The sequence below is a fragment of the Amphiura filiformis genome, chromosome 16 (genome assembly GCF_039555335.1).
Source record: "Amphiura filiformis chromosome 16, Afil_fr2py, whole genome shotgun sequence".
Classification (NCBI taxonomy): Eukaryota; Metazoa; Echinodermata; class Ophiuroidea; order Amphilepidida; family Amphiuridae; genus Amphiura; species Amphiura filiformis.
Window position 1 is genome coordinate 33,274,580 of NC_092643.1, and position 27,720 is coordinate 33,302,299.

At 37.4% G+C, this 27,720-nt stretch overlaps 2 protein-coding genes across 2 annotated transcripts in view; one reads left to right on the plus strand and one right to left on the minus strand.

Annotated features, from left to right (window-relative positions):
• Positions 1 to 5,906: 5,906 nt before the first annotated feature.
• On the minus strand, positions 5,907 to 18,055 carry LOC140135889 (malonate--CoA ligase ACSF3, mitochondrial-like). The gene is given in 8 exon segments (XM_072157552.1): positions 5,907 to 6,822; positions 10,114 to 10,332; positions 11,234 to 11,379; positions 11,786 to 11,940; positions 14,028 to 14,183; positions 15,323 to 15,909; positions 15,912 to 16,156; positions 18,026 to 18,055. Coding segments are annotated over 7 exon segments (1,863 nt in total). The 5' UTR covers positions 16,135 to 16,156; positions 18,026 to 18,055; the 3' UTR covers positions 5,907 to 6,445.
• A 457-nt stretch (positions 18,056 to 18,512) lies between these two features.
• The window catches only part of LOC140135890 (type 1 phosphatidylinositol 4,5-bisphosphate 4-phosphatase-like), a 30,471-nt gene continuing 21,263 nt past the window's right edge, over positions 18,513 to 27,720 (plus strand). The window contains exon 1 of the mRNA XM_072157553.1: positions 18,513 to 18,624. Within this exon, the coding sequence (XP_072013654.1) occupies positions 18,522 to 18,624 (103 nt within the window). The 5' untranslated portion in view covers positions 18,513 to 18,521. The remainder of the gene's footprint in view (positions 18,625 to 27,720) is intronic.

Below are 27,720 nucleotides of genomic sequence, written 5' to 3' on the forward strand. Positions count from 1 at the left end.
CTCATACAGGGCATATAATGGGCATTGAGTGAACTCATAGGTAACACAGGTAGTCATTCACACAGCAGCTAATGGAGATATGTCTTTGTGCCGCTAAGCCATTGATCATGTTGTTGTGTATGATTGCCTAAGATATCTATGAATTCACTCATGCACTCATATAGGACATACACTGGGCACTGAGTGAACTCATGCATAACACAGGCAGTCATTCACACAGCAGCTAATGGAGATATGTCTTTGTGCCACTGAGCCATTGATCATGTTTGTGTGTATGATTCCAACATATCCATGGATTAACTCAATCATCCATACACTGTGTATTGAGTAAACTCATGCGTAACACAGGCAGTCATTTGCAAAGCAGCTAATGGAGATACATCCGGGGATACATCTTTGGGCTGCTGAGCTATCAATATGAACAAACAAACAAAAATTGTTTTACATATTGCTTGTTTTGTTTGATCACAACATATTTTTCCTGTAAGGCCATAATAGAGGTTATCCACTTCACTCATGTGTGACTTCTAACAAAAGGCGCTGATTCCCGTAGTATTCCTTATTCAAAACAATTCAATGCATGACCTCGGAGTTACCTGCATGACTCTTGGCGGGCTATTTTGAAACAGTCATGGTTGCACGTGCAGGTACTTCTTTTGAAAATCCTAAACAAGGTATAGCAGTCGTTGATAGGATATGCAGCTTATAGAACACGGATAACCTCTATAACTTGGGTTGGATTTTATTGACATGAACTGATATGCAACTGTCACCATTTTGTGATACAAAGACTCTCGGCATATATTTATGATGTAACAGTGTAGGGATAAATTAGTGTAAATATGTATAATTGTATATAACATTAGTATTGCAGCATTTTGGACATAAAATTATTTATTTTTAAAAACATAATTTGGACCTAAACACAAGTATAAGAGTGTTAATTATGTTAATTGTTTTTTGGTGCTTTGTAATCCAGTGCATGCTTAGTTAATATAAAATAATTGTTGTTCATTTATTTTTCAAACCCATGTGCCCAGTGCATGTTATTTTGTAAAGTTGTTTAATTCAAGTGCATATTGCATGTTTGGAAGATTGTTTAATTCCGTCCAAACATATAAACCAAAATGCCTTATATTGTTATACAGAATGTTTTGTATGTCACAAAGAACTATATTATTATGGAAGTGTATTGCCGTCCAGTTTGATACTAATTTGAATTTGTAAATGAGAAAGTAGATTTAATTATAATACTGTATACTCCATCCAAATATGTGTACCAAAATGTATTTGAAAAGCTTATTGTCTGCATATCATGCAAAATGTGTAGTTTATGCCTATACTCTGTGACTTGAGATGTGAAGTAGCTCCCTCAAGCAGCAGTTGCTTTATGTGCAATGAAGTAAAGGCTGCTACAGACTTTTTAGTGAATGTAGAATATTCAACGTAACATGTCTTTGTTATTTAATCTATTCCCATTCTATTTCCAGTCATGTTTAATTTCTAACAAATGTTTGATGATGTAAACTTAGTAATATATTTCCACCAGACATTCTACATAACATATTATCAAGTTTACATCATCAAAGTTAAACATTGCTGGAAATATGGTAAATCGCATTATAAGCCTTTGCGGGTAGACTTCTGAAGTCATCAAACCGATTTGCACATCGTTACTGAACACTTCATGACTTCAGGCGCAATAAATATGTTCATTAAATAATGTGCTCATCAGAGTGACGTCTAATGACAACATCTCAGGTCTACCCGCAAAGGTTTATGGGATTTACCAAAAAGGTGGATTAGCGCCCCTGTAATCGTGCTTATGAAATGCATTACCCAGAGGAACTAATTAAGATACGGCAGTTGCACTGAACCCTTGATATGTAAGAATGATGTGTTCACTCTAAAGCCATCTTTAAAGGGAATGTTGGAGTGATGCATAAGTTTGTATCATGGTTTACTTCACATGTCAGGACTGACAAAAGTATGATAACTGCATATTAAAATGCAAGTTCATCTGTGTTGGTAGACATTATAATTGTCGTTTTAATCTATGATTTCAACCAGTGGTGGCACTAGGATTTTTTTCCGATAAGGACACAGTGAAATGGTGGGGTCTGAAAATGTGACATTGGGCACTGAGTGAAATCATATTTAACTCAGAAAGACATTCACATATCAGCTTTTGGAGATACATCTTTGTGTCGTTGATTATTTGATGGGGATATCAGTGACCAAAGCTGACATGAGGGAGGGGGAGGGGACTTAGCATCACCACTGATCTTAATGCTTCATTAAAACCTGTCCTGTATTGGGGCTAGATTCAAATTTACTACCATTTCATTGACTGTATAATTCGTCGGTCGCAACACATAGTGGCGTACGTGAAGGACAAAATATGTTTCCGAGCAAAACATTTTTGAAGGATATGCCTCTAATAATGGAGTCGATACTCCTCCACTGTTATCTCTCAGTGGCCCTATTCCATTTGAAGGTTCAAACTATTAAATTGTATCTTTAATAGTTAACAAGGAATAACTATTATAGGATAATAGCTAGCTCTAAACCTATACGCCACTATGTGAAACGGAAAATTTGGAAAATCACTCTACGTCACTATGTGTTGCGACCGAAAAATTACAAAGATTAATATAGAATAAATGATAAAACAATGAGTGAAAGGTTTACAGTAAAAGCCTAGAGGTCTGTAATACCATAACCTCTTGAATAGGTATGGAGTCTACTGTACTTGATGTGTGCCCAAAGGTGTCTAAAAAGGTCACTGATCCTTTAAATGGATTTCCAATCTCCTGAACGTCAAAGTTGTGACTGAAAATGTGAGATATGTCCTAATTTTGTGTTGAGATCATATGTTAAAATAAAAAATTGTTACTATACTATGATCAGCTCGTAATAGGCAGGAATTATTCGATTTTGTTATTGCGCGTGTCAATAAAGTCCAGTGTAAATTCACAAAAGCGGGCATCATTCACGCAATACGCAAACTGCAGTTTGCGTAGGTGCTGTGCCCAGCAGTGTGTACGCAATTCTACATTAATCCACGATGTTATGAGTCCCACCTATTACAAGCTGATCAGAGTATAACTGCCTCAATTGTGCCTATTGTATAGATGAAGTGACCAGTGATGTCACATGTTTACATTCAGAACCTTTAACCTATAACCTTTTCAAAACCCAACTTACAAAAACCTTTGTGGTTTTAATTTTGTGATATTACGAAGCTTGTGACACTTGTAATCAAGTCGGATAATAATTTTGGTATTATTTGCTTTGAAACCAAAAGTTCATGCAAAACGATAAACTTTCTCCATGTAAACTATACTCCTTTGCCTGGCAGTTGCAGCGTACAAAAGGTAAACAAAGGTCACCTCATCTAAGTAGACTTACTTACAATTATCTATGCAATATTTCAATACCATCCAATATTTTGTAAATTAAATTAAACTTTGTAATTTACAATGTTGTTTCAAAAGCATTGGTATGATATTTTTGTACAAATGTAATATAATTCAAAGTGTATGATATTATATGAAAGTTCAAGGTATATATTTGCCAATTGGATCAGTGGTGTATTAAATGATTGTAAATTGATGCATGTCATTGCATTACATCACATTGTAAAGCTTAGCCAATGGCATATTTTCTCCCTTTTTAAAAATTTCCCATTTTGTCAACTTCATTACATATCCTTTTAAATTAAAATAAAGTAAATAGATCACATAAGTAAACATAGTAACATCAACATAACTGGTAAAATGAATTTTTAAACGGTTCTCACAATAAAATAGTGACTTACTCTTAATATTTTATCACCACATCCATGGGACTTTGTCAGATTGGGACTGGAGCGATAAAGCTAATCAGTGTCATTTTGGTCCAAAATAATGTGACACATTACGATTTTAATTTACGATAAAATCTTTACTTTTCTTGGGTTCCTACTTTGTATGTACAATAATGTATGCAACAGTCAAATTAGTTCAACAGTCCGGTGCTACATGTAGAGGGCTGAAATGGAGCATTAAACTTAGAATTGCTGAGATATCTAAAAGCTCTCTTTTGACTGGTGACTTGGATGATAATACCACATAATTTACAAATCGGGGGCTCTGTAAAAAATGCATGGAGTTTCACCTTAAAAGATCACTCTTGGAAAAGAAAGCAATGTCAAACATAAGTATTGTTATTTGATATGTAATAAAATTTATTTATTAAACAACTGCCAATGGTGGAATTAAATAGTTTTATCATTTATAAGTCTGTGATTATAAATAGTTGAAGGCAAATAGAAAATAAATGTGTTGTTTCTTAAAGCTATTAGGAACAAGCTAATTAGCTGTTACTCCTGAAAAAAATTATAAATATTTTCTGAGGTACAAGCTCTAAAACAAAGTATATCCAAGTCGGGCATTGCTACTTAACTTTGTGCTTTGTACATTAGGTTTGGTGTATTAAGTACCACCAAAAGGCGCTGAGTTAATTATTTCTTCAAAAAAGCCTACCAGGCTTTTTAAATGACTTTCCCGATCAGCTGTTTGTCCCTGTCTGAACCATTGATTTATTTTTCCTTTGTGAGATCAGAAATATCTACAATACTTTACATTCTTATGTGCTTCGTCCCATCTTTTCTTGTCAAGTATTCAAATGATTTTTTGGCATATTTTGTAATGGTTACACATGTTCCAACTTGTACTTTATTGGAATCAGCCAAATTTGTTGTGCTAGTGAGAAAACTAATTTTGAATCATTATCTGAATTCAGATTCACATTAAATGGCCAAGATAGTCAGTGGGTTTCTTTCATTTTACCTCATTAATATTTTGGCTTTGGACAGAAAACCTTTGACAATTCTTGCTAATATATTATCAACATTTTTGGTAATGAATATCAAAATTAAAATTTGATGGAAATTACGCATTACGTCTTAAATTTTGACCCATTGTAATTTGTAAACATGGCATGCACTTCCACCGACCTACCCAAAATTGTCCAAAATCAGGTCGGCCCTTGCAAAAGAAAAGTTTTTAGTTTATAATTTTAATGGTTTTTTATTGCTTTTTCTGTGTTTAAATTTCATTTCAAAGCTAAATTTGGCCAACATTTTTCTTAAGAAGAAAATCATTACTGTAAACTTATTTTTACATAAACTGTCCATTCCTGCATCAATATTTCCAATAAACTTGGTGTCTTATGCCTGTATAGTGTAAGTATGCAGTCATTGTAATTGAATTAATTTCTAGTGAAGTATTGATATATCTTTCCACATGACCAATGTTCATTGCCTCCAGGTCTATAGAGTAGTGAGTCATTAAAAAATATATATATATTATTTTCTGACCGACCCACCCACCCACCCCAAAAATCCCACTGGAGGGCAAGCAAACAATTTTTTCTTGGCCTTGTCAACACAGTGCAATGGTATTTGCAGTGGCTATTAGCCACCTTCTTCTAAAGAAGATTTTTTGTTTGTACAGCTGCTATAATCTTTGGAGGACGGACATCATATTTGTAAAAACAAAAATATAGTAAAGAAATATTAATAGAATATACAATGTATCAAAAATAAATCATTTTTATACCCAAGCTATGCTGGGTAGTTGTGTATGATACTAGGCACATGGTTTGCAGTCTGGCGTCATCATACCAGCACTACAAGTCCCATCACAATCCTTGTTTACTTGCTAATGCATGTGCCCTGATTATCACATATAAAAGAACCAGGATCATCACTTAAAAAATACAAAGCAATTTCTGCCAATAAGGTGATTAATTTATTTTCTGATTCAATCAGCCAAAAATTTGTATGTGTACACCAAAGGGCAGATCCAAGTTTTGAAAAATGGTTGAATGTATGACGGACTGTAGTCTGTAATAGTCTGACCTGCTATTGCATCCATGTATAAGAACAACATTGACAAAATAATGTGAAAGAATTGTGACGGCACCTGTAGATCATATTTTGTAGACCTTTTCAGCTGCTGATTGGAAATCTTTGGAAATTAGTTCAGAAAGATGTCTTGTGCGGTAAACAAAAACACCACAACCAATCACACTGGTGACAGTCCATTCAATTAGTGTGTGGCATGGTGTAATTGTTCACACCAACCATGTATTGTATTGATTTTACTTGACACAGAGTATTGAAGCCGGTGTCCACTGTATGACTATACGACTAGACTCAGAAGCTCACTTCTAAGAGGGATGTACTTATTGGAAGAAGTATGGTTGATATTCATTCAAATCCCCAGAAATTGATTGGTTGAATATGTAATGTTTTGTTTGTCCTACACAATCTGTTTTTTTGTAAAAGTCTTCCAGAAAAGGTCTGTAGGCTTTGTGATTTGTTAAGTTTGTATGATTTTTTTGAAGAAGTAAGATTGCCTGTTGGTTTCTTCTGTTGAAGAAAAAATCTGCACTATGGTCAGTTTGGTTCTCCATCTCCAAAGAAGTCTTTCACAAGTTGCTTTTTGTTAACTTTACCCATCACATTCTTTGGGATCGTTTCAACGATCTTCATCTGGTTGGGGATCTTGTAAGACGCCATCTTATCTTTAGCCCACTGGCGCAGTGTGGCTAAGGTCAACCCTGACCATGGTTTCAGTACCACAATTGCAGCGACCTGTTGACCCCAGGTCACATCAGGGATGGCAATGACAGCACATTCTACAATGTCTTCGTGTGACAAGAGGTGGCGCTCTATTTCTAGTGCACTGATTTTGTAACCACCGCTTTTGATGATGTCCACGGATGTACGGCCCATGATATAGTATATATCGCTTTCAAATTTAGCTGTATCACCTGATTATGAAGAATACAAAACATAAAGAGAATAATGTAATGGTAAATAGCAAATATGCAAAGAATACCGTTTTACGATGTTTGAAATATTTCTTGTTTCTAAATTTCATCTTCCAAATGTCTTTAGTTCTTTGAAATGTTACCAGTTATGGCCATGTGCTAACTAATAGCCCTTTTGGACAGCTTGTTAATTTTAAATAAATGTGTTTTCTTCTAAATCAAGGATTCAACTATTACACATACAGTTCTGTAAATTTTTGGGGAACCCCTGCGTTATGCCAATAACATGCTAAGTGCTTTGTGTGCAAACCTTTGAACATGTGAACCTTATAACGTAAATTATCATTACAAGCCGACGACGAACGTCGGCTTGTTCTGTCTCTTCCCAATTCTTCTTCTTCTTCTGGCAACTCGTGACATTTTGCGTGACTTGCCACGTTTCGCCCTAGCTCTCTTATGCTTTGACAGATTTCAACCATACTTGAGCCAAATGACCACTGGACTAGGCCAAACGTTTCATTTGACTTTGACCTGACTGTGACCTTTGACCTAGCTATAATGGTCAAAAATGTGACCGTACAGCACGAATGAGCCGTAAATGTCCTCAGTTGTATTCTGAGTTACAGTGTAAAATGGGCATGAAGGTCATATTCATAGGTACCTCAATTTGGTGCTACGTGTACCTCATTTAATGAGATACATGTAGCACCAAATTGAAATACCTATGAATATGACCTTCATGCCCATTTTACACTGTAACTGAGAATACAACTGAGGACATTTACGGCTCATTCGTGCTGTACGGTCACAAATGTGATTTCACAAAAAATGCTACTCCTTCCACAAATTTCATGCGATGAGAACATGGTTATATCATGTGACTCGACTTTAGTCGGTGTCTATAGGGTGTGCTCAGATAAGGGGTCAAAGGTCATTAAGGGTCATTTCGGTCAAAGTCTAAAAATATTCAAAAAATCACTGTCTTTACAAATTACATAGCAGAGAGTCACCATTAGCACACATGCATTGCTACTAGCCAGGGTCGATAGGATGCCTACAGGTTTGGGATCAAAGGTCATTAAGGGGTTACTTCCGGTCAAAAACCAAAAATGTTAAAAAAAATTTTATCTCAAAATGTAAACAGACCAGAGTAATATAACCATCATACATAAATTAGTGTTACCTGATGTATGCATGGTATTTTTATTTGGGGGTCAAAGGTCATTAAGGGGTCACTTCCTGTTTTTAGCTGAATAACTTCAAGAATTTTTATCTCAAGAACTGAACATGTTAGAATTTTTTAATTAAAATTGGAACAATACATTTTGTCGGTGTACATAAGGGTTTTTTTTCATTGAGGTCAAAGGTCATAAAGGGGGTCAAAAGGTCAATCAAAAATTTAAAAAAATCAAAATCCATGTCAAAGTTCCGATTAAGCTGAAATTGACCAGGAATATTTCTTATGACATCCTAAGCACAATGCAAGAGCAGTTGACCCCATCCGTGACCCAGGGGTCAAGTTATAGGGGTCAAATTGCGGCTTGTACTCAGCGTCTGTTGACTCTAGTTTGATTTTGGGCCTTTGCAATTGCAAATATTGCAGAAGATACACTATTTTGGTATCTAGTACCAAGATGGCCAATTTACTAAATAGCATTACCACAGACTATACAGCCTGTCTCAAAAAAATTGTGCAAGTGAAAAGCGCTCTCTTTGGCAATAAGAAAATACCGTTGTGACATAATGCTTACATCAACGTTACGGGCGCAGTCTTAGCTCTCAAATGCTGTTTGTTCTGTTCAATTTGTTTGTTCCAATTTCGAGATATGTTTATTTAACAACGAAAGGGTAAAATGACAACTAAGGGAAGAGAGCTGTAAATGTAAATCAATGATAGCTGATGTTGATGCGTCTAATGCACTCCCCTTTGGAGCGCATGCATTAGACGATCAACATCAACACGCGATGCATTATTTTGTCTAATATCTCTCCCAACAAGTAATACGTGGTCATGAACCTATAACATGTATAAGTGCGCAATATTTGTTTGTCTTTTAACATATCTTAAGTGACTAATAAGGGAACAGTATTTACTAGTACCATGATAAAATCATTTACATGCACATGTATTTAATTTTTACAGCAGAATGTTAAATATTTATTTATCTTTCAATCTCTTTTAAGTGAAAAAAGAGAATCATCATTCCTGCATCATGATAAAACAGTCAAAACAGTCAAAAACATTTTGTATTGTGTAATTGATGCATTCTTTTGATTTCACGAAGGAACTCTTGATAAACTTGATGCTATCACTGTTACATGTATAGCCCACTTCCCTAGTAAAAGTGGCACAATTGTCATTTTACCCTTTCGTCTTTAACTAAACATATCTCGAGATTAAAACAAGCAAATTGAACAGAACAAACAGCATTTGAGAGGTAAGACTAAGCCCCTGACGTTGATGTAAGCATTACGTCACAACGGTATTTTCTAATTGCCAGGGAGGGCGCTTTTCACTTGCACAATTTTTTTTGAGACAGGCTGTATAACAGGCTATCCATCAACAATCAAAGTCCCAGTGCTTTGTATACTGTGAATTCTCACATATTCATTAACAATATGAGGTAACTTTCTAAAGAGCTGGACGGCTGTTACACCCGAATGCTAAGGGCAGTGTACAACATCCACTGGAAGCAGCACATTAGCAACAAAGAGCTGTATGGAGACCTTCAAAGACTCTCAGAGAAGATCAGAGAAAGGAGAACACGCTTCGCTGGGCACTGCTTCAGGAGCAAGTGTGAACCTTCCGCCAACCTGATAAACTGGGCACCCAAACATGGAACAAGAACCCCTGGTAGACCACCCCTTACATATGTAGATGTACTCAAGCAAGACACCGGACTGGAAGCATCTGACCTGGGAACGGCGATGCAGGACAGGAGGATATGGAAAGCTGTCGTAGTTCGGGAAAACCACCCGAAATAAGCAAGCCAATAAGCATGAGGTATGTCCGTAGCAGTATCACCTGTCACACTTCATGGAACGATCGGCCCTCATTATCTGGTGATCCTGAAATTTTCCCTTCCTTGACACTCAAACATAACAGAGTCTAATTTCTCCTGGTCTAATTCAATTTTTGACCCAAAATTGCAACAACTGAAGTCATATTTCTACAATAAATGAATAAAATTACTTTGCTCTTGGCACACCCTACCATTAATTTGGAAAACAATTTTAAGGACCCTTACATCTTTAAATCAAAACTGTGGTATTCCCAGCCTCAAGTCTTACCTGTTATAAACCACCCATCTTTGGTAAAACTTTCAGCTGTTGCCTGTGGTCTATTCCAGTACTCCTTAAAGATCCCAGGTCCTCTGACCTGTAGTTCTCCTTCAATAAACGCAGCATTTGTCTTGACCTCTGACCTATGGGAGTCACCTTCCACCAGTACCTTGCCATCATGATCCACAATGCGAACTTGCATGGTAGGGAATGGAATGCCAACAGCGCCTGTATGGGGAAGAATATTTTGAATCAATGAAGCAGTTAAAGTCATAATGTACGACCTTATAATATGAAATTGGTTAATTTTTTTTCAAACCTGATTTTTTTGCATATTTGTAATGTTTACACATGTCCCAACTTGCACCTAAATGGAATCGGCCAAATTTGTTGTCTTTGTAGGTCAACAGAGCAAAGTTCGACATATTATGATAATATGTCCTCCCATAGAACTGCATGTTAAATGGCCAAAATAACCAGTGGGGTTTCTGTCATTTTACCTTGTTATTTCAACTTAAAATGGACAGCAACCCTTCCCGGCAGTTATTACTAATACTATTTCAACATTTTGAATAAAGAATAACAAAATTAAAATTTGACGGAAATCGTACATTAAAACCATATTATAACATTTGCTGAGGAGAACGCCCTCAAAATTTGTTTTAATTTGACGGAAATCGTACATTAAGGCTTTAAGACACTATGTATTGACCCTTTGCAGTCATCTCAAAAACAAGGTTCTACCCGCAAAGTGTGTGTTGTGTGTGCGTACGCCTATCAAACGCATGCTTTAATTATAGCATACATTTTGGAAAAGCCTTCTGGCGCATTGCTAGGAAAGCGCGAGATATACAAATGCACTTTTTGCACATGTATCTGCAGGGAGGACCCCGTTTGACAAGTTAGATAGTGACGTCAATGACTCTTCAATCAAATATGTTGTCAAGGCACAAATTGCTTTTGTTGTCCATCTGGCTTCCATGAAGCAGTAATGTTAGTGCGCATCCAGGTAACCGCATTTGGAATGCACAGTCCCTGTGTGGAAGATAAAGGCAATGTCTTCCATAGGAGGTGTATGGAAACTATGGATTTCAATTAGAATAGCCCAATGTTATTTTACAACAATTACCTGGTAGTCTTTCCCCATGGAGTGGGTTAGTCAATGCCATTCCTATTTCTGTCATTCCATACCGTTCTAGTAGCCTATGTCCTGTGATCACCTCCCATTCATTCAGAATAGGAACAGGCAATGCTGCTGAACCAGATACCATTAACCTGAAACAAGAGATAATCAAAATGGTATCATCTCTGATAACACCATCTGATAACACCATCTGATAACTCCATTGAAAACCCATAGATTAAAAGTTGACATATGGACATGGGCATCAATCCCAGGGGGGACATATCCCCTCCACATTTTGGGATGGAGGGACATAATATCAAATGTCCCCCACCCACATTTCGGCAAATACTTCCCTGATCTTGTAGAAATACAGGCAATATCCGGTTTTATACCTTGATTTTTGACTAAAATAGTATGAAATTGAAATTTTCATTAAGTGCGCAGTAATGTGCCCATCGGCATGACGACATCACAGGTCTACCCCCAAAGGCTGATTTGAATCAATCCACAAGGGGTTCTTATTAGGAAAGAGGTGCTAATTCCAGTATTACATACCTGATCTTTTCCTTGAGTAAGGCTTCAATAGATTTCTTTTGTTTTTCTGATGTGTATTTTTCATGGTAGTATTCTATCAGCTTAGCATAAATGGTAGGAACAGCCATAAATACATTGATGTGTGGTTCAACATTTGACATGAGTAACTCCCACACCTGAAATATAAAATGAGTATAATGACAGGAATTATTGACAAACATATTTCCTTTGTAAAGTTAAAGCCATAATGTGTGATATGCTTCACAGCGACGCCCTCAATTTTAGTCGGATTTCTACTTTTTGCATAATTATAACGTCCAGTGGTGTACTAATATACCACGTAAAAGACTAAGCCTGAAGTGCTTTAATAACAGTAAAATTTTACTTTTTATATTAAAACCAGGTTGACCTGCTTTGATTCAGCGTTTGTCGATCGACTGCTTGCTATCACCTCCCGTTGATGTCAGCTTATGTGTACACACGTCGAGCGTGATGCTCCGTGCAGTATTACATGTTACGTAGTACACGCATTGTAGGCTCTGGAATGAAATCGCAATTTTCTTTGTTATCCCTCATTTGTATGGCTCGAAATTAAAAGGGGATACTAAAAAGTAATGTGATCAGTGAAAAGAAACATTTAAATAGGAATCTATTTTTATGCAAATCATACATTAAGTATAATTTGACAACTACAAACTACTAAAGACAGTTTTGTGCACTTACAGTGAGCCAGATGGCAGAAGCCATATTTTTCAAGTTTTAGCAATTGCACTAAAAACTACAGTGTACATCACTTGAAAATGAGTCAAGGAAGCCATGAAATACATTTGTATTTGCATAGGTCTTGCAGATAATAATAATATCAAGCCTTGTGATATCCTATAGAACCCATACCACTCCTCTTGCATAGCAGTTTTATTTGTCTCAATATTTGAGTGCAAACATTGCTAGGTCATGCTCAGCATTTGAAATAGGGCCGGTCAGCTGGCCATTGGCCTGTAACTTTTTGGCCTGGCCGGTAACTTTTCTGACTGGCATCTAGTTGCCAGCCCGACTGGCCGGTAACTTTTTAAGGTCAAGCCCGGCTGGCCTGTAACTTTTTGAGGCATATTTCGAACACTGGTCATGCTCCCCTCAGACCCAACTTGTAAACGCAAATGTTGCTAATTGTGCAAACCCAGCTAATGTACCGAAAGCACTCAGCTTCAAAAATTTGGCAGCATTGGGCTATTCCAATTGAAATCCATACATCCCCTACAGCCCTCGAATTAACCCACGGCACCCATGGCATTTTGCCGTGGGTGCCCATCCCCACTGCCGTAATGCCCTCAAAATATGTCCTTTACCCAAGGCAGTCATTTGCCGTGCCCTCTAATCTGTCGGTGCCGCAGCCCTGCCCCTTCATTATAAAATCATCTATCTATGTTTGTGTGTGTTTTCTTCACTTTTGAAAAATTGCCTTGGTGCCTTCTCAAATTTTCAACAGTTGCCATGATGCCCTCTTGAAATATTACAAACTGCTGTGCTGCCTTGCCTTTTCATTGAAAATACAAGGCAATTATCAACTTGCCCTAAAAAAGTTGCAGTGCCCTTTCAGATCCTTAATTCGAGGGCTGATCCCCTATGGAAGACATGACCATAATCTCCCACACTGGGGGTTTAGATTTCAAATGGAGTCACCCATTTAGGTTTCTCCATTTGAAATTCACACTCCCTGTGTGGGATATTAAGAGCTATCATCCATAGGGGTGTATGGATTTCAACTGGGATAGTGCATTACAACCAGAGTCTTAGCCAGAAATCAGAAACCACCCTTCCAATCTATACCAAAATTTGACCCTCAGATATAAAACAACTTGTCTATATCCATGGAAGGGTCACTGGGTTCAAATATGTCCTGATTTGGCCTTTACATGTCACTTTGAATTAGTCCCAAGTTCATATACCCTTAAAATCATCTGTTTTAGAGCTATCACATATGTAAAATCCATTAAATCTACACATCTAAATTTAAAGACAGGCAGAGGTATGGCTGGCTAAGACCTTGATTACAACTGATTGAGAGCAGCCTAGCAGGTTGGAAAACAAAGATGATGTGATGCAGAGGGAGTTTTAGGACTACATCCTAATATGAACCTAAGCATGGGGTGTGTTAGAATCTAGAATACATCAGTCCGAAAACCTAACCTATACCTCAGCAGGAGAAATAAAGTTTAACTACGTGGGAAATTAAATATGAGTGTTAAAAATCGTCCTCACATACCTTAGCAGCTTCAAATTTGGGTAGCATTAAAACTGTGGCTCCTACCCATAGAGGGCAGCCTAACAAGTTGACAACACCATGGATGTGGTGTAGAGGGAGTGTGTGGAGTACTACATCCTTATTACACCATTCCCATGCATCAATCATCATGGATACCTGCATGGGGAGAGAAGAGAAAAAAACATGAATTCATCAGCCTGTCCTTTGATCAAGTCAGAAATGTAACAAACCACATTTTTTTTTATTTCGGCTCGATTGTGTGCTTCTAATCTACAAAACAAAAAACATAAATAAAAGGACAAAAATCACTAAATTTGCAACATGGATAAAAGAGAGGAGGACTACATGTATTAAAGTGGCAACATAATGTGTACCATTTCAATTCTAGATAAAACAATTTTTCCAGAAAATCCAAAATAGCTCAATTTCCGAAGAATGACTCTGCATTAGGTTTCACTGCCTGAACTGAATTGATCATGTCTCACCTCCTTTTTCAACCAAATCGACGGTAATAACTCTTGTAGTAAAGGGATTAACATTTAAACACAAATTGCCTCAAGCAAAACTCACTTCCTGCGAACTAACTACCACACAAGGTCATCTTTATGTAAATCATTGACCCATGTGTGTCATATACATATACTGCCTCTAGCTATAATGACAGCCTGATGGTGATCTGGTCCATTCATTGACAGTCTATACTAACCTCAGGAGGGAATTCAATTTTTGATCAATTCTCATCAAGTAGTGAAACGTAATGGAGATTTTGGGTTTTTTTAATCTTTACGAGGCGCTAGTGATTCCCTAAATCAGAAAATGTACACAATTTAACATCAAAATCAGATTTTTGCATTTTTGTATTCGAAAAAGAATGTGTGCCAATTTTCCAATTCATCCCACAGTGCACTTTTTTAAGGGTATTTAAATTGGTACTTGCACCAGACATATTCTCGTAATAGGCCTAGATCCACATTTTATCTGAAATTTTGTAATTATGTAAAGTGTGCAAATAACTCCCTGGAATAGAGTTATGGGCGTTTGAGTGGCTTCAAGTCGGATTTTTAAAGCTGCATCATGGGATATTCAGGGGTGTGAGAGTTCAGATTAAAATCTGAATTCAGATTTTTTGATCTTGATTTTTATATCTTTTTCTGCACTTCCTCTGTACAAAAGTATAGGAGCTTTCCAAATTTCAGATTTTTTTCAGACTTTTTCAGATTTTTTCAGATTTTTTGATCTGTGGTCACTCACACCCCTGGATATTATATTGAAAAATGTCACAGTGGCATACAAACCTGTGCTTGGTAAACACCAAATGTAGTGATTGCTCCTTTTGGCCTCCCTGTGGTCCCACTGGTATAAATTATCATTGCATTACGATTCTTCCACTTCATCTCATCCCAAGCATGTCTCAATACACGCTCCTCTACGATGCCAAGGCCAACTGACTCTGCATTAACTGAACTCAAAATCAATGGTATTCTGTTCAAACCTGATGAAGACTCCTGTTCGAATCCTGTTGGGTCTGTTTTATCACTTAGCGCATTTTCATTCAACACCAGATATTTAAGGTTGAACTTCTCCGCTATCGGTCGCATCACACGTTGATGCGTAGCGGTGGAAATCAGCAAAGAACTCTGGGAATCTTCAACGACATATTCAATTTCGGCAGATGGGTGTTTCTCGCAGAGTGGAACAGCCACTCCACCCGCCATCCATATTGCCCATTGTGTGATGACGTAGGTGGCATCGTTTGGGCACAAGAAAGCAACTCGCTCACCATCTAAAATCACTTGAGACCGAGTCTTTTCACCGTGAGCATCGGCTATTATAAACGGTGCTAAGGCAGTACTATGATTTAAAAGATCCTTATACGTATGTTTCCGAGGGAGTCAACTATAGCGAGTTTGTCACCATATTCTTGTTTTAAGGCATGATAAAATAAAGGTCTTGTGCTGGATGACGAGCAACATCTTAATGATATATCAAATCCTTTTTTGTATTGATAGCGATACAGCCTTAGTGGTGATGTGACCAATGTTTTCCAGAGATATTTTGAGGTTGTGTGGTGTCTCCATGATGGGGAACACAGAGATCTGGCTGCCATTATCACGAACCTTTGAAGTCACCTGTAAATAAATAAAGAAACAAAAGTACATTGTCCATCATGCAATGGCCAGTTTAATCCCACCAAAAATAAATGTTTTAGAATATTGTAATTGTAAACATGTTACGCGCACAGCGTCATCATCCTATATCTTCGTGTCAAAAATTGCTGTGATAGTACGGCTTGTTCAAGATAGGCCAAGCGACTCGGGCCAAGCATACCATTTACACAATATGAGATACCACAGAGTTTCTATTTTACATGTTTTTACGATTTGCGCATGCTCAGTACCCCATATGATGTTGCTATTACAAGAAAATTTGATTTGTTGTCAGGTAAAACCCAGGTTTTGTTTTCAATACACTAACTTGAAATTCAATACACTAATTAGCGGCGATTGCTATTTGCTGTGGATATATTTTACTGCATTTTATCCATAGCGATTTTTAAATTGTACGTTAAAATTGTGATATATTCAACTGTTTGAGAATTGTAATCATTATACAAAAGAAAGTTAAAGGAACACGCATAGCCCATTCAGTTCAGATCCAGGTGCTGTATAAAATATTAAATCACAAGTCTAATAAATACAATGCACATGGACAATATGCAACTTTCTTTATCTGCGTCAATAGTAGAATATTGATTAAATTGATTTGAATACATCTCTACATTTTGAGTTTGTACTTCACCACTGAGCGATCTAGCGATCGATTTCTAGCCAATCAGAAAGGACTCCTTTTCTTAAAAGGGCATTTCGTGATCCACAGCCTCATCCCCCCACTTTTCTCAAAAAAAGTTGAGATTTTTATATCACTGGAAACCTCGATAATGTTTTATATGTACAAAATATTTCTTGCAGATTAATTCGTTTAGCAAAGATATCGTGAAATTTGAATTTCGTTCTGGTATACCAGAACGAAATTACAACGCATTGTCTATGGAGCAGTGTAATACAAATAATCATGCATAACTCGCAAACGCAAAATCAGAATCAACTGAAATTTTGGGAATAAGCTTTTTTCGTGGATATGTACTGAAAAATGTCATAAAAAGAGGATGCTAGGATCACGAAATACTCCTTTATTAAGTTCGGTCAAATACCAATCGCCCTTTGCTCACCAACAGAGTATTAAGTTGCAGGGGAAAATATTTATAATACAGGGCACACCGACATCGCCTGGCTAATAATTATTTGGTGCAGCAGAGACACTAAAATGAATACACGGGATCGATATATGTGAATTGCTATGCACGATTTTGATATCAGACGAAAATCTTCGGATACTGGGTTAGAAAATGATGAATATCTCCCGTAAATGATTTCGTCTCAAGAAACCAGATGTGGTCTCATACACTTGAAAATATGTGTCGAACAGATATGATAGTCGTTAGCGTGCGCTCTGAAAATTGGCCGTGCGCTTTGAACTCAACATTTGACCAAAACTCTAATTTTATATTGCGTTGGTCCTGTATGGACTACAGCGCAGCAGCAGGCTATAGCTGCACTCACTACTCAAGTGGAGGCAGTATAACCATTGACCGCAATGTCGTATACAAGCTTACTCACACAGCGAGAAATCAATTACCCCGGCTATTGTCAGTAGGGTAGCCTTAGTCAGGTCACTTCGCTAATTATGCATCTCATAAAGGTCCGAATAAAATGGCCATGGGTGGCTGATGTGGATTCAACCTACCATGGCGATTTCTACCATGAAGATATCGGGGCGATGACACTGTGCAGGGTGTCGACACTGTGTCGTGCGTACATCGCTGACATAAATGCAATGGTTTACGGCATACAGTAAAAAGGAACCTTGAAAATTAACCCATTGCATTGGCATTGGTCATTGACATTGCGCTAGATAGCTATTGCATCTTGAAACTATACAATTGAAAACTACAATGGCAGTGTCATCCCCCCACCCTGGTCATTCCCCCGGTCAGCCCATTGTTAATATAGTTGCCATGCCATTCATGCCACCCACCCGGGCCACCCACCTGATAGCTGATTCAGGTGTTTTCCTGTCAGCAGCATGTCAGCAGTCGACAGTCAGCTGTTATTTGTCACATGATATAGGAAATGACTCATAAGCAGGGAGCTACATATGGCTGACATTACTGCTGTGTATCTGTGTGTTAAAAAGAAGTTTAAATGTCAACCTTCTGTCAAAATAGGAAACACCATCAATTTGGAAGAAAAGTATAGCTGAGTAGAAATTAAACAAAAAATAATTTGTAAGAAAAACTCAAATAATTTTGAGTACATATATGATAATTATTAATATTTTCATTGATTTTGTTGCAAGTTCATGAACGGTAAGAAATAATTCTATAAAAAAGATCCGTTTGAACCTGCTACGTTTAAGCATACTCATTCCACAAACATGGCGGATAGGCGAGAAGAAAGCGAACCGCTCCTGAGTAACCAGGAGGAATCGGTCCCTACTGGGCCGATTATTCCTAATGTTCCAGAAATAACAGACCCCGGTAAGTTAAAGAATATTTCGGTGAAAATGTTGTGGTTAGAATCCAAGTAGTTACAGCGGTGTAAGCTTTGACGCAATGGGTTTAAAGTCCAAGCAAGTTCCGGGCGAAAATTAAATTCGTTCTTGTTTACTTTTAAAAATTCCTTTTAATTTTATCACATTATGATTATTTCATGATAGCATAAGGTTGGGGTTTAGTTAGGTTATACTAGCATCAGAATTAGGATAAGGTTTGGGAGTATGTTCAGTGTTAGCCTTTGGACGAAATAATCGGAAGTTCGGAACACCCCAAAAGCATCCTAGCAAGGGCACCAGACAAAACAAACAAAAGCTTGAAATTTAAAATAAACAAAGCATTTTAGATATTGCTTGGCCTTTTGGGTGTACAACCCCTGACCGTCATTCATCCATTGCCTGTTACTTCCCTATTCGGTGGGATGACAATTTTGTCATCCAGACTCATCCTTTAAGTTGTCGGTTTACAAACCGAGAGGTGACAAAACATGAAAAGACCTGTCAAAAGTCAAAACTGTTCCAGTCAATAATGCCCTCGCTCAGATTTGTCTGTTCCTACATTCCTACCTGACACGAAAGGGACGCTTAACATGCCATGAAAGTCTTGATGAAACAATAAAGTAATTTCGCAAAAGTTTTTATCAGGGATTCAGGGAAATCAACTTCTTATAAATTAATAATATTAATAATTTACCAAAGAAAGACATTAAGACAAATTGATATAATTTTCTGTGCTGAGAAAATTGACTGGAACTGAAAGGCCTTACCAAACTAGCATGTGCTAGTACAACAAGTCATAGTCATACCTATTTTCTCAATTTGAATATGACCGATTTTACTGTAATATTTGCGTCAATTCCCGATGTCATGATATATATGTGCCACATTTTGTAAGCTCTGATTGCCGATTACATAGACGAGTACAACTGGTATTAACCTATACGTCGAACAACTGAATACATGCACAACGTTATTTCACAACGCGAATTCACATGGTGATCCAGTGATCGAGTATAAATTCAGCATGACTTCTGCTTTCGCAGGTGCAATAACAATACGTGGACACAATCAGTGACATTTACACAATAAAATAATGAATTATTTATGACATGCATGGGCTGGATTTTACGATCGAGGTAAGGTTTTCGGCCCTCCCTGCGTGAATATCAATAGTTTTCAGCATCAAAGATACTTGCGATGACCAGTTTTTTGCGGACACTTTGATAACAGGTACCTTTTATAGGTCATAGGGTAGAAACGATAGTTGTACAATTGTACGAAAATATACATTTTGTTATAGGCCTAAAATGTTTACAAAAATATATTGGTCCACACGTTGTGCATGTATTCAGTTGTTCGACGTATACTCATGCATATTGTCCGTCTCTGTTGAAAAACTGGATCCTCCGAAGTAAAATCCATCATGACCACTTGAAATAAGCCTCCAGCTAAGGGAGTGTTCATAAATACTTTGGTGGGGTGGAATATGTGGGGGATTTTAAAAAAATTGGGTCCTAAAAAGGTGGTGATCAAAAAAAATTCAGTCCTTTTTAGGGGGGATCAAAAAATTTGAGGGTAAAATTCTGGGGTAAAACGTACGAGAAGGCATGTACATTCCAAAACTTGCACGCATGAATGTTTTGAAGTATTCATAAATGTACTCTCAAGCTTCAAATCAACAAAATGTGTGCACTTTAAAATTTGGGTGTAACACTATGACTCCAAATGAGTAATAACTCCAAACGGTAATTTTTAGCCAATGAGTTAATGACCATAGGCGTAGATTCCGGGGGATGGGGGGATATCCCTCCCCCAATATTTTGATAGGGGGGTGATCCATACAATCATCCCCCAAATGTTGACGCCTGTACCGTATATGGTTTCTGACCAAAATTAACCCCATATTTGGTAATTTTTTTGCACTTCGAGCAAATTCATTTCAGTTTTGTACCATATTTCACCAGTTTAGCTTCAATATGGCAATTTTTTTGCACGCTTAGCGTGCATTTGTACCATAAACTTATTTTGTCGGCAAAATGTGCTGGATTCACTGGACTTCTAATCAGTGTTGTAGTCAAGACCTCTATGTCCGAGACCGAGACCGAGACCAAGACCTGCCCGTCCGATAACGTGTAGCGGTGTCAGTAAAACACCCAACACCGCCACCGAAAATAAAACACCGAAATAACCGGGTCAACCGAAAATGAATGACTGGCATGTCAGGCTTCAGAACGTCACATGCAATCAATGATGGCAAGTGTAAACACCGTCGAAATCACCGTACTCGACAGACTGATTATTGATTTCTGCTTCACTTCTGCCGATCATTATAATAGAGTAGGCATGCCTCCTGTACAAACAAAGTAATTTGGGAGGCCAAAATACGCACCTTGAATTTTCAAATCTGAAAAAAACACAAAAAAACTTTGAAACCGCAAATTTGCGTTTTTGCCAAATAAATACCCCTTTCGTCATGCTCAAATCCTTGAAAGGCCTACATTTTTACCTCATAAATAAAGTTGCATTTCCTCACATCTCACAAAACATTTCTTACCTATTTAGATATATATATTTTCCACCAAGATCGTTGTTTATATCCTGGGAATTGTCTATCGTTGTTATTCTAAATTCTGAAATTATCAGGTAATTATCCTGGCACTAATTCTACCAAATCAAAACCGGGATCAAAACACGTGTACGGTACTTTCCCACACATCAAGCCGGTCTAAATATAGATTGGGGTTTGACCTGACCTAGATAATCTAGCGACCCTGGAAGCAAGTACCGTCAGCTGGACCCGGGAGCTGGACCAACTGAATGGATGAGAATATTTTTCGTTGTATTAAATATCCACAATAACAAGAGAAGTAAATAAGACACTCAGACATCATTTTAACATATGTGTTTCTTTCTTTTTTTCATAATACTATAAAAACAAAACTAACAAACAAACAAAAATGCTGTGATTATTTAAAAAAAAAATCTAATTCAAACCTGAGAATGGAAAACTTTGATTTAAAAACATTATACGCAAGCACAGCACATGACAGCAGTGCCATAAATTGAAATAAATAAATAGATAATCAAAAAAACCCAAAAAAAACAGATGAATAAATAATTAAATTACTAAAAAACGGCCTAATTTTTCAAGAAAACACGCAAGGCATTGTGAAATTGAGAAAAGAAAGATAAAGAAACACGGCAAGGACTCAATTTTTTTTTAAATTTCGTTAAAATCATGCATGGATTTATGATCACATTGCTACAAAAAAATCAATGTATCAAAATATAATAATAATAATAATAATAATAATAAATAAAAGCAAACTAATTAACAAAAGCTACGTAAACATGTTGAATATTGTGTTCTAAAAATTGATCATCATGCAGATGGACCTCATTAATACATTTAATTATTTGTCCGCCAGTATTATTTTTCAAAAGACAAACATTTCATATTTATAGAATATCGAGGTAAAAAGTTCCCCATACTTTAATTTCCCGGTCCCACACTCACAGCGGAAAGGTAGACTATTGCTCATGCTGTAAGAATTTTCCACTGTGGGAATTTTCCATATAAAACGACGTTTGTTTGCCTAATTAATTATTCATGAGCTCATCAATTGAAGCATTGGGATGTCTAGGGATTTTCCGTTCAAAAAAGGGGGAAATCCCTTGGTTTGTCTTGGTATATTACATTAGCTTTGTCACGCCTAATATTTCCATATTTGGGTATTGTTGACATCATCAAACAACAGGCATCCAAATCTGACCAATCACAATCAAGATCTCTAAATGATACTGGCGCCCGCCCTTGCTTACTAAATAAGTCAACCCCGCCATGTGGTCTTCTGTGGAATTTCCCTATCAGGGCCTGGCTTGGAGCCGGCCGCCAATGCATTTGAAACTTTTGAGTGACTGTTCGCCGTGACTAAAAACCATGCGCTATTTTAGCACTCTGTGAATGGTAAACAATGACATCGTGAAGAGGCTAGACGTGGACTGGAAGAATTGATAACTCGTGAATAATTTTCCGATTTTCAGAGCAAGTTTGCACTATTATTTTTAATTTATTTTTGTTTGTTTTTATTATGTGGGAAATGGTCTGGGAAAATCAAAGGAATATTTGAGTATTGTTTGACATTGTGATTTGAATCTTTTTGAGTGTGTCACTTTTTGGTGTTGTTTTTTTTTGCTCTCGTGGTTCATTTTATACCAGGGCGATTCTAGAGAGTTGTAGGATGTAATCGCCCATCGTGTGATGGATGCCACCGCGCGTGTCCAGGATCTTTTCATGCGGGGGGCTCAGAGGGGCTTTCAGAGTTATGCAGCAGGGGGCTTAATGGCTTAAAACGGCTGATTTTACATGATTTTTAACAAAGTGCGGGGAGCTACAGCACCCAAAGCCCCGGCCCCCCCGGACATGCCACTGAACGCTGCCTGTATTATAATAATGCTTTGTAATTGTAAACAGCTCATAATCAACACAAAATCGATTGCCGTGCATGAATACACGGTCTTGTCGGACGCTTTGAGAAATTTAGCGATCTCAAGAGTGATTCCAAGTAAGAACCCGGGGTAAGAACTCTCTTTTAAAAACATCAAAAACCGCCGATGGGCGACGGTGTTTAACTTACTTTTGAGAAACTTAGCGATACTCAAGTGTAATTCCAAGTAAGAACTCAATTTTAAAAACATCGTATTAAACATAAACATCAAAAACCACCGATGGGGACGGTGTTATTAAACTTAGTTTGGTGTCTACCAAACCATCAAAATTTTCGTGTACACGGTGTATAACGCTTTGATCCACCGTCGAGTGGGTGCTTCAATAGCACCGGTTTTTTTCGGTGTACCGAAACACCGCTACACGTTACCGTCCGAGATCGAGACCGAGACCAAACCTTCCGAGACCAAGACCACCCCTTCCGAGACCGAGACCTCTAAGTTCCAAGACCAAGACCGAGACCGAGACCTTGGTTTAATCCTGGGGGATACTCAAGTTTGGTTTGGGTAGGGGTGTGCAGCTGGGAATTTGAAAGGAGACCCATCAATGTACCAATTTTTCAAGAAAATGGACCCAAATTTAACAAAATGTGTCTTAATTTTTCCTCCAAATTTTGTGAAAATTTCAAAAATGTTGGCTATAGTGGAGGCAAAATTGAGCTATTTTCCGCGAAAATTTTGAAAAAAAAGGGCCCATCCAAATACCAAATTTGGTCTAGAAAAAAGGAGGTTATTGATATACCAAAAGGCTGAAATTGCTACCCATGTTTGCAGCACGTCCCCCATATGGCCATTTGTACTGAGTACCCCACCCCAGCTTAATCAGAGTGGCGGCGGAAGTATTAGCATTTTTGATTATGAAATAAAATTTAAAGCTCACATCCGAACATGCTCACTTTTGAGTCATTTATAACTCCACATATTGTTAAATCCCTAACCTCATACATGTCAGTATCATAAAAATGATTTCTGCATCTTTATTCTTAACAATTTCTTCAACATTCATTGAAATTTAGGGTAAGGAAAAAGTAATGATCAACAACAGAAAGTCAAATCTTTTTCTTCAGGTCTCGACAGGTCTCGAACTAAAAAACGTCCGAGACCAAGACTTTTGAGGTCCGAGACCGAGACTTTTGAGGTCCGAGACCGAGACCTTGACATCGAGACCCGAGACCTGCAAAACCAGGTCTCGAGATGGTCTCGAGACCGAGACCTACAACACTGCTTCTAATTTTCTCCGCCCCAATGTCAAAAGTTATTTATTTTCTCGGCTTTGTAGTGTCCATGGACCTAGACCTAAATGCCAGGATCATTCATGGTTGATCTGAAAAAAAAATTGCATGATGTTTTGTGTTTTTAATATGAAAATTTATATTTTGTATTCATGTCATACTCTACAGGGTGTAACAATAAAATGTGTACAATTTTGAAAATAGAATGACACAAGTATGCCGCTTATTTTTTGGTTTGATTATTTATATGGCTATCAAGATAATTTCTTTAGCCACCAGCTAAGCTTTGTTCCAATAAAATCGACGATATACAAGTGAAGATATGGCCAAGTGTGTAACCTAGTCTTAAAACAGCTTGGGCCACTTTTGTCTAAGTGTTACAAAAGTGACTGAATAGAGTTGAACCATGGCCCAGTTGGACGATGCTAATAGGTAGTTTTAAACAATGGGGTATTCGAAGTGGTAGAAATGATTACATAATAGAATATCTCCTTGAGTTTTTGAAACTAAGCACTGACATAACAACTTCATTTACTAGAAATCGTGGCTGCAGCTCAACAACTTCAACCCCAATTTACGTTGGAAGTGCGTGTTTTTATGGTTGTGACATTCTTCGGTAGCACATGGAGTCAAGCAGAAACCATAAGATTGTTTAAATAGCTCATTTTCCAAACTCACGTCTTCCATTAAGGCATACAATTACATATAACTATGAGAAGTATGTAGAATTTGTTAACAGAAATGCTGGCAATAGTGGTCGCCCCAGAACAGCTAGAAGCCCAGCTGAACTTAATTTCAAAATTTTATTGTTTTGTACTTACGGATGCAAAAACTGTTCTCAGTTTTACCAATGATATCTCAGGGATATGAGAAATTACTTTATTTATAAGATATTTTGAAAGAAACTTCATGACTTCATTTATATATTTTAAAGAAATATCATAATATGATTATTAGGTTCATGTTAATTATATGAAGAAACACCACTTATAATTCTTTTGTGTCAGGTGTTTGATGTTTAATGCACGATAAGCATATCTACGCGGTTCAAACTTGATATGCGCAAACATGGCAAATGTGGCCCAACACGTTTTCTGGACGATTTAATTAATCGAACACTACTTTTGAATCCAAGCTAGTAAAGAAACCAACTAAACATCTTCCTTTAGCCAAGATATTACTGATTGTATTGCATATAACATTTGTGCCATAACTCTTTTAGTTTTTTCATGAGAAGTCAAAATGCAATTGTATAAATTTTATTGTTACACCCTGTATATCAAAATGCATTGAATTTTAATTTTTTTTTTTTTTGGAATTTGGTACCCGGCATGGAATTTCCTGCCCGGTACTAGGCTACCCAGGCGGGACTTGAATTCACGGGACTCAGTCCCAACCTTACTAATTATTCACTAATTTCATCAGATTCTTGCTTGATGATGCACTTATGGGTGTAATTATGTTGTATTTACCACGAAAATGTCATTACTCCATACTAAGGCTGGCATTTTCGGGCGGGCTCGCAGGTACCGGCCCGAGATTACATTACCCGGGCAGGAAATACCCTGCCTGGGTGCCCGAAATTTTTTTAAAAAACATGGTCAATCATGAATGATCCTAGCATTTAGGTCTAGGTCCAGGGACACTACAAAACCGAAAAAAATAAATAACTTGCGCTGAATGCAGCGTGCAAAAATTACCGAAAATGCCAGGCCTACTCCATACTCGTTAATCCCTCCTTTCTACAGGAGCACCATCGGGAAATTTAGCCCGATTTTAAAGTTTTTTTCACTGAAAATTCACTTCCAATAAATAAATGCCCCCCCATTTTGAAAAATTACAAACAATACGGTAGGTCCAGTGGTTCTCCAAAGTCGCTGAAAACTTTGAAAAAAATATAAAATTTTTTTTTTTTTTGTATTTTCGGGTACCCGGATTCCCGCCCGAAAATTCAATCGGGTACCCGAGTACATAATTACCCGTTAGTTGAGAGCCTTAATATCTTATACGATTCATCATTGAATACAAACTACGGAATTATAATGCATCATTTTAGTACCGTAAGTTTTGTGTTTAAACGATCGCTGTAGGGTTGATTGTTTTCTGATGATTTTTGACACTTTGACATGGAATTGAATGGTGCAAAACAGTGGAAGTGAAACTACATTTAATAGTCGGCAATAGCTGTGGTGTACCGGGCGCCGAATGCCGATTTTGTTCTTGCACATCGGCCAGTCATTTTGCGATTGAACAAGGTGCAAAAGCCTTCGGAAAGGTGATATAGAAAATTGGGGAAAAGGGTGGAAAAATGTAGGCCTATTCACAGTGTTCGATTTTCATCTATTTTTTTGTAGCAAAAATTGCTACTCACTTTCAGATTTGAGTAGCAATTCCAAAATTTTGAGTAGCAGTTTGTTTTCACCATATTTTATCGATTTTTTGTATTTTCTTGTCTTCTCACAGATTACTCAATCCCGGTACTCAATGCTTAAACAAATAGACAAAAATCAAGCACTGCATGGATACCATCTTTAGGCCCCTATTGGAAAAGAGAAAGACCTCACCTTCTGGGAAAATCCACCTTATTCTAGTTACATTGCCCTTCCCATCCATGGATCTGATGTTTTGAAATTGCAACAATAATTTACATACCACACCCATGCATGGAAAACTGTAACATTTGTTAAGCTTAATATTACTGGGTAATTTTGTCATTTGGAAGGAAATTTACTAGATGATGTGAAACTTTACCATATAATGCGCCGGTTAACATAGTAGAGAGGCAACGTCCCGGGCAACGTTATGCAATTGCAATTGCAGACCGAATGTGGTTCAAAATTCGGCACCTAAACTTCCTAAGCTGATTATCATGTGCCCTTTCTAAACGCAAATTTTCCTTCAGTAATCAAGAGAAGTCCTACATTTTTGAGTAGAGGAAACTCACTTATTTGCTAGCTGAAGCATTAAAATAATGTGAGGAATCTATGAAATCCTAAAAATCTTGTGTAGTTTTGGAAGATTGTCACCAAGGACACACGATATTTCCGTCTCACCACTGAACTATACACCCATATAATATAAACATTGCTACTGTATCCTGTATCCTGTATCCTGTATGGGAGATCCCGCCTTTTGTTCAGGCGCACCGCTGATATAGCGTAAAAAGTTACATGTAGAACAACAATTAACAATTGTCACTGGTTTCACCACAGTTCACCGACCACCACCAATAAACATTCAATTGTTAGGCTCACTGCACACCTCCAGGCAAGGGAAAGTTCAGGTGAGGAGCAATAATGCAGATGCAACGGAGTATGAGTTTACATGTATGATAATATTGAGCA